This window comes from Rutidosis leptorrhynchoides, chromosome 6 (assembly GCF_046630445.1).
Source record: "Rutidosis leptorrhynchoides isolate AG116_Rl617_1_P2 chromosome 6, CSIRO_AGI_Rlap_v1, whole genome shotgun sequence".
Classification (NCBI taxonomy): Eukaryota; Viridiplantae; Streptophyta; class Magnoliopsida; order Asterales; family Asteraceae; genus Rutidosis; species Rutidosis leptorrhynchoides.
Genome location: NC_092338.1, coordinates 351,652,905 through 351,665,950, shown reverse-complemented (window position 1 = coordinate 351,665,950; position 13,046 = coordinate 351,652,905). Strand labels below are relative to the sequence as shown.

General features: G+C 31.6%; 1 protein-coding gene across 2 annotated transcripts; it reads left to right on the top strand.

The window, feature by feature from the left end:
- Nucleotides 1-9,722: 9,722 nt before the first annotated feature.
- On the top strand, nucleotides 9,723-12,509 carry LOC139851876 (uncharacterized). 2 transcript variants are annotated; one of them, XM_071841059.1, is made up of 5 exons: nucleotides 9,723-10,169; nucleotides 10,727-10,798; nucleotides 11,020-11,141; nucleotides 11,359-11,415; nucleotides 11,681-12,509. In XM_071841059.1, exons 1-5 carry the CDS (start codon nucleotides 10,163-10,165, stop codon nucleotides 11,759-11,761), a joined length of 339 nt encoding a protein of 112 aa, XP_071697160.1. In that variant the 5' UTR covers nucleotides 9,723-10,162; the 3' UTR covers nucleotides 11,762-12,509. The 2 variants fall into 2 exon arrangements, with proteins under 2 accessions (XP_071697160.1, XP_071697159.1); XM_071841058.1 differs by having other exon boundaries at nucleotides 11,020-11,207.
- Nucleotides 12,510-13,046: the final 537 nt, after the last annotated feature.

The window sequence follows — 13,046 nt, the reverse complement described above, 5'->3', positions numbered from 1 at the left end:
CAACGACCAAAAACACCTACAAACACTTTCATTCTTCAATTTTCTTCATCTAATTGATCTCTCTCAAGTTCTATCTTCAAGTTCTAAGTGTTCTTCATATATTCTACAAGTTCTAGTTACATAAAATCAAGAATACTTTCAAGTTTGCTAGCTCACTTCCAATCTTGTAAGGTGATCATCCAACTTCAAGAAATCTTTGTTTCTTACTATATTTTATCATTCTAATACAAGGTAATAATCATATTCAAACTTTATTTCAATTTCTATAACTATAACAATCTTATTTCAAGTGATGATCTTACTTGAACTTGTTTTCGTGTCATGATTCTGCTTCAAGAACTTCGAGCATCCAAGGATCCGTTGAAGCTAGATCCATTTTTCTCTTTTCCAGTAGGTTTATCCAAGGAACTTAAGGTAGTAATTATGTTCATAACATCATTCGATTCATACATATAAAGCTATCTTATTCGAAGGTTTAAACTTGTAATCACTAGAACATAGTTTAGTTAATTATAAACTTGTTCGCAAACAAAAGTTAATCCTTCTAACTTGACTTTTAAAATCAACTAAACACATGTTCAATATCTATATGATATGCTAACTTAATGATTTAAAACCTGGAAACACGAAAAACACCGTAAAACCGGATTTACGCCGTCGTAGTAACACCGCGGGCTGTTTTGGGTTAGTTAATTAAAAACTATGATAAACTTTGATTTAAAAGTTGTTATTCTGAGAAAATGATTTTTATTATGAACATGAAACTATATCCAAAAATTATGGTTAAACTCAAAGTGGAAGTATGTTTTCTAAAAAGGTCATATAGACGTCGTTCTTTCGACTGAAATGACTACCTTTACAAAAACGACTTGTAACTTATTTTTTAGACTATAAACCTATACTTTTTCTGTTTAGATTCATAAAATAGAGTTCAATATGAAACCATAGCAATTTGATTCACTCAAAATGGATTTAAAATGAAGAAGTTATGGGTAAAACAAGATTGGAAAATTTTTCTCATTTTAGCTACGTGAAAATTGGTAACAAATCTATTCCAACCATAACTTAATCAACTTGTATTGTATATTATGTAATCTTGAGATACCATAGACACGTATACAATGTTTTGACCTATCATGTCGACACATCTATATATATTTCGGAACAACCATAGACACTCTATATGTGAATGTTGGAGTTAGCTATACAGGGTTGAGGTTGATTCCAAAATATATATAGTTTGAGTTGTGATCAATACTGAGATACGTATACACTGGGTCGTGGATTGATTCAAGATAATATTTATCGATTTATTTATGTACATCTAACTGTGGACAACTAGTTGTAGGTTACTAACGTGGACAGCTGACTTAATAAACTTAAAACATCAAAATATATTATAAGTGTTGTAAATATATTTTGAACATACTTTGATATATATGTATATATTGTTATAGGTTCGTGAATCAACCAGTGGCCAAGTCTTACTTCCCGACGAAGTAAAAATCTGTGAAAGTGAGTTATAGTCCCACTTTTAAAATCTAATATTTTTGGGATGAGAATACATGCAGGTTTTATAAATGATTTACAAAATAGACACAAGTACGTGAAACTACATTCTATGGTTGAATTATCAAAATCGAATATGCCCCTTTTTATTAAGTCTGGTAATCTAAGAATTAGGGAACAGACACCCTAATTGACGCGAATCCTAAAGATAGATCTATTGGGCCTAACAAACCCCATCCAAAGTACCAGATGCTTTAGTATTTCGAAATTTATATCATATCCGAAGGGTGTCCCGGAATGATGGGGATATTCTTATATATGCATCTTGTTAATGTCGGTTACCAGGTGTTCACCATATGAATGACTTTTATCTCTATGTATGGGATGTGTATTGAAATATGAAATCTTGTGGTCTATTATTATGATTTGATATATATAGGTTAAACCTATAACTCACCAACATTTTTGTTGACGTTTTAAGCATGTTTATTCTCAGGTGATTATTAAGAGCTTCCGCTGTCGCATACTTAAATAAGGACGAGATTTGGAGTCCATGCTTGTATGATATTGTGTAAAAACTGCATTCAAGAAACTTATTTTGTTGTAACATATTTGTATTGTAAACCATTATGTAATGGTCGTGTGTAAACAGGATAATTTAGATTATCATTATTTGATAATCTACGTAAAGCTTTTTAAACCTTTATTGATGAAATAAAGGTTATGGTTTGTTTTAAAATGAATGCAGTCTTTGAAAAACGTCTCATATAGAGGTCAAAACCTCGCAACGAAATCAATTAATATGGAACGTTTTTAATCAATAAGAACGGGACATTTCAGCACACATCAAGTATTTTCGCATAAAATGTTAGAATTCATTTAAAATGGAATAGAGGACAATAAAAACACAAAGAAAGGAAAATAAAAAGCCAAGTGTGGGAAAAATTTACCAAGTTATTTTGAACATATATCACATATTTTTGTAGCAAATAACTGACACCACTACATTTACCGTCATATAGACCCCCATATTTAGACGTGTTAATAAATTAACACGCCTAAATAAACAAATTAACACATCTAAGTAATAAAAAAGGGCGGAACACGTCTAAATATATCATTATTTAGACGTGTTGACATGTCCAATTGACCAAATTATAGATAAAAGGGCGGACCTCTAAATATATTATTATTTAGACGTGTTGACACGTCTAATTGACCAAATTGGACGAACACATATAAATAATAATTTATCTAGACGTGTTGAGACCTTTTATTCATCAAAATGGCCAAACACTTCTAAATATGTTATTATTTAGACGTGTTGACACGTCTAATTAACAAAATTAAATTATTTACTTTCACCTCTATGCCCGACTTCATAAAAATACCCGACCCACTTTCAATCTAAATACCCTTCATTCTATTTGATACTCGTCACTTTCTGTTCCCTCTAGTCTCAAAACCTAAGACCATTTGTAACTGTGAAGTTTTTTTTTTTTTTTTTTTTTTTACTTTTACTTTTCCGATGACTATATAGTGTGTGTGAAGTAACGGTGGTGCGAGTTTTTGGTATACAAAGTTGACAGTGGAAAACTGACATATAAGTTTTATTGTTTTTTTTGTTTTCTCAAGATATAATTAATATTATTTTAGATTAACTATTATAAATTATATAAATAAATCACTTATATATAAACTATAAACATACATATACATATATACATATATACATATATAACAACATAACATAACATAACTAACTTAAAATAAATTCAAAACAATACGGAGTATTAATTAATTTTATTTTGGTGATATTGAAAAGCTAAAACCCGGTTCTCTCGTTCCAGTATAAAATTATGAAATTGTTATAATATGAGTACAAAAAGTCATATGGATGATAAATTTTAGTCAACTTTGTATAGCTTGCATAGTAATATTTTACACTATAAATAGGCATGTATGGTAGCCATTTAATGGTGTACCATTTTCTCTTGAAATATCAATATCAATATTTCTTCTCTCTTTGTTCTTATATATTTAAGTAGTTAATAGGCCACTAAAGGTAGTTATAAGCCTACTGAATTATAACACGTTATCAGCATGAAGAGCTTAGTGTAATCAAAGGATATCTCAAACGATCACGAGTCACTAATCAAGGTATGAAATTATTAATAATTTTCAGACTCGAATATATCAAGTTTTGGACTACTAACATTTTGAACTACTAATTTTTATTAAGTTCTTAGTGCATTTGTATTGTTCTTATTATATGGTTGGCTCTGCCATCTAAATTATATATGGTCGACACTGTCACCTAACTATCATTTATGTTTACTAACTTTTATTAACTTCACTAACATTTATATTCATGTTATTTAAGTTATATATGGTCGGTTATACCGCCTGAATTATATTTATGTAATCTAACTTTTATTAACTTCACTAACATTTATATTTATGTTATTTAAATATGGTCGGTTATACCGCCTGAATTATATTTCTGTAATCTAACTTTTATTAACTTGACTAACATATATATTGATGTTATTTAAGTTATATATGGTCGGTTATACCGCCTGAATTATATTTCTGTAATCTAACTCTTATTAACTTCACTAACATTTATATTTATGTTATATAACATTTATGATGATAAGTTCAGAAAATGAGTTACTGGAATTATAGTTTAAGGCAGGTTCAAGCATTAACCTTTGGAGCCCATACAGCAATAACATATTCTTCGTTAGGAGGTTTGGTTTTCTCAAACGAGGGTAGAGAAAAGAGTAACTGCACCAAAAAAAAACAGCAATTATGTTTTGAGATTAAAATACATAGAAAAAGACGATAAGCACATAAATTCACAGCTGTGAACACAAGTTTTCATTTAAGAACATTAATTAAAAAAAAAAAAGTCCAACCCATGTTCCATAAAGGGGTTAAGCAAAGCTAAACAATAGGGTGACATTCTAATGTTTGACCGTCAAAAGGTGTGACTGAATAAGACCATATATATTTGATATGTTAAGCCATAATTTGAAAATATGTAAACATAAGAATAATAATAATGATGTTAGTATAAATTGAGACCAACTCTCAACTAGTAATTGATTGTATAAAATGATCGAAAATATTTTTATTATTATATTGGTTTCTTATGTCTTATATACCGACAAAGACATACTAACTAAAAAGACTAAATTAACTAATGCATTAACAACTTTTAACTCTAAAATGTGATTCAACTGTTAGGCACTTAGACTCAACCACTTCAAAATGACCCACATCATTATCATTATACTGTTTTGTACAATTTATGTTTTTCACGCAACTATTTTTCAAACACTAAGGTGCTGTTTGCTTTTTTTTTAAGATGTTTTTGTCTGAAGATCTGCGGACCATGTCTGTAAATAAGATGTGGCCTGAAGATCTGTATGTTAAAGACTGAAGACTGTTTGTTTTTATGTCTGCTAAATATTTTTTTTAAATCCTAAATTATTTTATCTTTTGGTTTTTATCTAAAAATTAACATTGTTTAGTTAGAAAGTTGTCCCGGACTTATGTTGGGTTGCGACAAAGTACACACAATAATATTAAATTTATCACATGTTTCAAAAACATTTTTCCAATTAATACAGTTCCAACTTATACTTAACTTTATATATTACGGAGTACATATGTACAATGAATGTAAAAGTCAATTTCTGTAGGAAATAAAAATGACTACGTGGATAGGTTGAAGGCCATAAATACTACTCCCTATTATTTATCTCATATACATCACACCTTATCTTCTTTGTGCTTCTCTTCTACATTTCTTCTACAGTAGTATAAAGAAAAAAAATTACTCATCATATCAAGCCTTTAAAAAGGATATTAGCTTAAAATAATAATACGAATCAATACTCGAGCCTCTCAATCATTTTTAGACAAGCTATTTATAAGCATCTCTCCAAGTTTTCGCATATGGGGGCAGGTGGGTGTTTGTTGTCGATAATATGTTACGGGGTAAGTGAATATAGCTACAAAATCGTTTTCATTATACAGATCAATGCTAATGTTAAAACAGCTTCTGAATTTAGAAGCAATATTTTGGAGCTTCTATTTGGAAGACATAAAAAGATCTTATTTTGTCTTATATCTACAAAAAAAAAAAAAAAAAAAAAAAGCAAACGGTCTGAAACTAAAATGTCTGCCCACCCGCAGACATAAGACATGATAAGGTCTTCAAACTAAAAAACAAACACCACCTAATTGAATGTTGATCGGACCCAAATTGTATTTTCTTAATTCAATTTGAAGAGATAGCTACAGAACACAAGTAGATTGGTAGGTAAGCGAGAAAATCATCAAACACGTTCTACTCAAAACACATATGTAAATTAAAAAAAAAAAAAAAAAACTACGAAAAATGACTTTAAAAAGCGCATATTATTAAAAGCGCATATGATAAAAAGCGCAGCGCATATAATGAAAAGCGCAGCGCATATGATTAAAAGCGCATATGATGAAAAGTGCATATGATGAAAAGCACAGCACATATGATTAAAAGCGCATATGATAAAAAGCGCAGCGCATATGATCAAAAGTGCATATGATGAAAAGCGCAACGCATATGATTAAAAGCGCAAATGGTGAAAAGGATATATGATGAAAAGCGCATATGGTGATTAATGAAAAACACATATGGTGATTAATGAAAAAGTACATATGGAGATTAATGAAAAAGCACATATGGTGATTAATGAAAAGAATATTGAGAAAGAATCACCAATGTTTTCTTGAAGGAATTCAAGGTTATATATATATGGACCAATTCATCCATCATGTGGACCATTTTGATATTTCATGGTTCTAATAGACGCATCTAGCGGATGGTCTCATGTTTGTGTGTTATCAAACCGTAATATGGCATTTGCAAAGTTTCTTGCACAAATTATTAATTTGAGAACACATTATTCTGATTACACCATTAAAATGATGAGACTTGATAATGCTAGTGAGTTAACATCTCAAGCATTAAATGATTATTATACGTCTATAAGGATTGTTGTTGAACATCCAGTTGCTTATGTGCATTCAAAAATTGGTTTAGCTGAATCAATAGATAAACCCTTGCAGCTAATAACTAGACAATTGGTAATGAGTACAAAACTCTCAATATTTATATGGGGACATGTAAATTTACATGATGCAACATTAATTCGCATTAAACCAAGTGCAAGTCATAAATATTCTCTCTTACAACTTGATTTTGGCCGAGAGCCAAATATTTCCCACCATTAGAATATTTGATTGTGCAGTATATGTTCTAGTTGCATAGCCACCACGCACTAAAATGGTTCCTCAAAGGAGGATGAGGATATATATATATTGAATATTAAACCTCTTCAATTATAAGATATATTGAACCCATGGCGGGTGATGTTTTTACAGCATGTTTTGCTGATTGTCACTTTAATGAAATATTGTTCCCTAGATTAGGGGGAGAAATGAAAAATAAAGAAAAAGATGTTTCATGGTGTAAACATAAATTAATGTATCTTGATCATCGCACAAAAGAATGCGAAAAGAAAGTTCAAAATAATGCATATGCAAGAACTTGCAAATAAATTACCTGATGCATTTACAGATATAAAATGGAGTGACTAAATCATATATACCAACAGTAAATGCTTAAGCTAGAATTGAAATTCCAAAAGCTGGCAATAATGTAACTCATGAGTCTTCGCCACGCAAGAAACGTGGAAGACCAATTGGTTCCAATGATAAAAATCCTTGAAAAAATAAAATCAGCTGATAATGAGGTAAAAGAAAATGTTCAAGAAGAACCATAAATCAATACTCCTTCTGCAGAGGAGATTGATGATGTCAATACAGAATTTTCAATCAGTTATGTACATTCAAAAATATTATGGAACCGAAATGAAATGAAAACTTTGATGAGATATTTTCATATAATGTTGTATATGACATCATGAATGATGATGATGATCCAGAACCAAAATCTGTCATGGAATGTCAAAATAGACATGATTGGGATCATTGGAAAGGAGCGATACAAGCTAAATTTGAATCGCTCAATAAAAGAAAAGTTTTCGGATCAATAGTTATCACTTTTAAAGATGTGAAACGTATGGGATACAAATGAATTTTAATTCGAAAAGAAAATATGAAAAATGAACTTACAAGGTCAAGTCAGACTTGTAACTCAAGATTTCTCTCAAAGACCAGGAATGGATTATGAGGAAAACTTATCCTCCTGTAATAGATACAATTACTTTTAGATACTTCATCAACGTGGCAGTTTCTTAAAAATGCATCTCATGGATGTTGTTACTACTTATATATATGGACAACTTAATAGTGATATATATATGAGGATACCTAAAGGGTTTAAGGTATCAACAGCATTTAATGAACCAAGGAAATGTATTCCATTAAATCATAAAGGTCTTTATATGGGATTGAAACAATCGGGTGGCATGTGGTATACCCGATTAAGTGATTACTTGATAAGCAAAAGGTATACAAATAATCTTATTTGAACATGTGTTCTTATTAAGCAAACAATATCCGGATATGTGATTGTAAGTTGTTTATGTCAATGATCATAACATCATATGAACAAATAAAGAGATCTATGAAATCATTCAACTTCTAAAATAAAAATAAAAATTAAATGAAAGATCTTAAAAAAAAAAATCAAGTATTGCCTTGGATTGCGAATTGAGCATATGCGTAATGGTCTACTTGTACATCAAACAACTTATACTGAAAAGATTTTAAAACATTTTTAAAGATAAAACTAATTGGTTGTTAGATCACTCAATATTGACACTGATCCATTTCATCCCCGTGAAGATCATGAAGATATTAACGGATCAGAAGTTCCATATATTAGTGCAATTGGGGCTGTTATGTATCTTACAAATTGTACAAGACCTGACATTTCTTTTGCAGTTAATTTGTTGACAAGGTTCAGCTCAGCCCCTACAAAAAGACATTAGAATGGGATAAACACATATTTTGATACCCTTGAGAAACTGCTGATTTAAAATTATTTTATTCTAACGCTTCAAAACAAGATTTGGTTGATTATGTATATGCAGGTCATTCATCAAATCCTCATAAAGATAAATCTCAAACTCGATATGTATTCCTAAATGGAGGTACCACAAAATTATGGCGTTCTTAAAACAAACACTTGTTGCAACATCATCAAATCATGACGAGTGATTGCATTATATGAAACTACTCGAAAATGTGTTTGGTTGAGATCAATGTCACAAATCATTATTGATTCTTGTGGACTAGAACACTATAAAAGACCAACAACTATCTTCAACAACAACTATATATGAAGATAATGCAGCTTGCATAATACAAATGAAAGAGGAGTATCAAAAGTGACAGAACAAAATATAAATACTGACGAGGTGCCAAAGCCATCGACGGTCTTAAGGCTCAAAAAAGACTAAAATGGAATAGGAATTGAAACAAGGGTTTGAGCAAACCATGTAGGAGACTGTAGACAAATCACATGGGCTAAACTTGTACATAAAAGATTTAGATGATACAGTTTCAGATGAAAATCTCAGATTCTTCTCATATACTCAAGATCTCGTAAAAGACAACAGATTAAAATGAGATACGTTCAATCAACAACTCTGCTGATCTTTATACCAAAGCACTGTCAACCGCTGTTTTCAGAACACACGTTCACAATATTGGCATGAAGCAAGTTCAAAATATGTGACGACTCAACGATGTCTACTTGAGGGGGAGTCAACTCTATACTGCACTCTTTTTCCCTTGACTAAAGTTTTTATCCCACTGGGTTTTTCTTTAGCAAGGTTTTTAATGAGACAGTACTAGTTGCACTATAATAAAATTGATCATCCAAGGGGGAGTGTTATAATATGAGTACAAAAAGTTATATGGATGATAAATTTTAGTCAACTTTGTATAGCTTGCATAGTAATATTTTACACTATAAATAGGCATGTATGGTAGCCATTTAATGGTGTACCATTTTCTCTTGAAATATCAATATCAATATTTCTTCTCTCTTTGTTCTTATATATTTAAGTAGTTAATAGGCCACTAAAGGTAGTTATAAGCATACTGAATTATAACAGAAATATAAGTATATCACTTATCAGTTACACTTATAAATAAACTATAAAAACAATACGGAGTGTAAATTGGCATCCGTCCCCAATTTTCATTCACAATAAAACCTGATTATCTCGTTCCATCTCTTTCTCTTCAACATGCCAAGCATCCACCTCTTCCTGATCTGAAACATTAATGGCGGGCGTAATTTTGTTTTGATACAAAAGCTAAAACGCAAAATTTTGGGCATAATTGACCATCTTTTGGGCATAATTTTGTGCAAATATCCCAATTGCTTTGAATCTCCCAATTGCGCATTCTGTTCAAAACCTCTGGAGTCGTCGTTTGCGCATGAGTTTAGGGTTCTGATTATTCGGGTTTTTCCTGGGCGATTGTCTTCATCTATCAGGTTGTATTCACCTAATTTCATTGTTATTTATGCATCTCTAACCTTTTGGTACCACGAAGCAACCGCCGGAGTGTTGGGGTTTTTATTCGCTCCTTTTGCCATTGCATTCATCGGTTCAGGCAATTGATGGAAGGTTAGGGTTTTATTCGCCTTTTTCAATGGTTAATATTCGTTGCGTCTCTATGAACCCTATTTTGTAGATGATTTTCGGCTAGGGTTTGTGACTTTTTGGATTGTTTACCTCTGTTACAGCCGTTTCATTTATGTTGTTGCTCTTCCTTATCTGAATTTTCGTAACTTTCTTCAAATATATTTATGTTAATTATATTCTTTTCCAGTTTTGGTAATTGTTTGGTTGCAAATTGTACATACTTGATTTATACTTTTCTTTACAAACGGATGTTTAGCTTGATGTTGTTTATGCCTTTGGATGTTTGTCAAATCCTCAATTTTTCATAGTACTTGATATAGTGGTTAATTGTTGTAAAGTGTGAATCCTGTTAGTGTTTACCTTTGGTTTCTTGAACTATTTTTGGTTGTTTAGTTGTAAAATATGTTATAAATTTTTGGTTGTTCACCTAATAAGCATGGTGTAACTTTGTATTTGAAGCTTCATGGTTTTATTACATTGTAACCTCTTAGTTACTTTTGTCGAATTAAGCAAATTTATGAGCTGTTGTTGAATTACAGACTATCGTAAACATGTTTTTTGTTCAACGTCTCTGAATTCACCCATTGCATTGTTGGGATTGCCGTATAAAGGTAACATTTGGCTATCTTTACTTTTCATACTGTTTTTTTTTTCTATGCTAATTGTGGTATGCTATTGTAACTGTTTCCATGCAAAGGTTTTTTACTTAGTTCTTTGTTTCCAGAATAAGCTATTTTATAACGTTTTAATTTGTAGTTCAATGGCATACAAAGGTTTTTTACCTAGTTCTTTGTTTCCGGAATAAGCTATTTTATAACGTTTTAATTTGTAGTTGAATGGCATATAAGAAAAGGCAAAGAAAGATCACTACCAGTCAAGCAATGTTATAATGTAAAACTGGTGACCCATCTTCATGCTCCGGGTTGTCCATTGGTGCAAATATGGATGCGGCTGGTGAGTTACATCATACCAATTTTGGGTGAATTTAGTAGCACTTGTCATTCTGTTTTTCCGACTATGGTACGTTTGTTTGTTTTTATCATAGGTTTTTTAATGTTTTTGCTTCTAACGTTACTATAATTTTGTATCTGAAAATTCAGTCTTTCATAACAGTACCTTGAAACTAAAAAAATTTGTTACATGTTGCTCAACTGCCTAGTTTGATGAACAGGTATTCCGTGCAACATATCTGAATTCGACCTTCTCATTGTTAAATTGTTGTATAAAGGTAACACTTTTCTTCTTCTTTTTTCTTTTCGCTATATTGTTTCTTTCTGATTGAGGTATGCGAGTGTGACTGTTTCTGTCAAAAGGTTTTCCAGTAAATTATTTGTTTCTCGGATAAGTTATATTCTATCTATTTTGTCATATCTATAATTTGTACCCAAATGGCATCTAAGAAAAGACAAAGATAAAATATGTGTCTTGAACATTTATATCACGTTGTATGTGATATTCTCAATTTTGGTTCGAATTGTGTCTCCTCTTGGCAGTCTGTTATCAAACAAGCAATGTTATATCGTAAAACTGGTGACCAGCTTCATATACTGAGTTGTCCATTGGCACAAACTTGACTGCTGCTGATAAGTAGCAGTATACTTATCTTGGTTCTCTTTACTGCCTCTTTTCTTTTTGTTATTTAAAATGTTGTGTATGGTTCCCTTTTAGATATAACATTTAGTTCCAGCAGCTAATGTCAGCAACCTTCATCTAGCGTCGGTATCATTCATGTCTTTGTTTTAATAGGTGTTACAATACTTAAGTCATATGTATACACATTTAATGTTAGTAGGTAGTCGGTGCAATTAATGTAGTTAGTTGAGACGGTGCAATTAATGTAGTTAGTTGAGACGGTGCATTTATTGGGCAGTCAAGTATTGTATCTGGGTCTATATATATATCCTCGTTGTATGTTGTAAATATGAATCAATTAGGAGAGATGAGATTACAGAGAGTTTAGATGTTTGTAAACATTAAATTTCATGGTATCAGAGCGTACCTATGAGTGTTTGAGTCTGATCTGTAAGTCACCACCACCACCATAACCACCCACAGCCCATATCACTCCTGTCTCCAAAATTGAAACGTTTCAAAGTCATTTTTAGGTCTCACCACCCCCGCCAAACGTCCCAGAAGGTTCCGAATTGTATCTCTGAAAAATACGAAACAACTTCCGACCACCGTAAGCCACCCACGCGCCGCCTATCACCACCAGTCGCCGCCCACTCGCCGGCGCGTGAGGGCGCGTGGACCACCAGTCGCCGCCGGTTCTTTTGTCCGATCGTCAGTCTCGTGATTCCGATCATCTTTCCGATTGCTTATTCCGATTGCTTTTGTCTAGTTCTTTGGTTGATTGCTCGCTGAGAAAAGAAAAAAAAAAAAGGAGAGGATCGACTGTTTTTTTTGGCGAATCAATTGTCTGGTTCTTTCTATCTTCTATTATTATATCCACATCTAGTGGAGTATTATCTTTTGTCTGGTTCTTTCTATCTTCTATTATTATATCCATAGCTAGTGGAGTATTTTTCTTTCCATATTATTTAATATTCATTTTAAGGTATATTTTAATTTAACTTTATTTTTTTAAAAAAAAAAAACTAGAGCGAAAAAAAGAAAAAAAATGATCGATGAAAAGAAAATAGATGGTAATTTAAGCGAGACTATTCCTATTGCAGCCCGTTTGACCGACAATAAACTTAATGGGTCTAACTTCTTTGAATGGAGTAAGACAATCCGTGTATATCTTAGGAGCATGGGAAAAGATTCTCATCTTACTTCCGAACCTCCTAAAGATGATACACGGGATCTGTGGCTACAAAATGATGTCAGACTCTTTCTTCAAATTATGAACTCCATTGA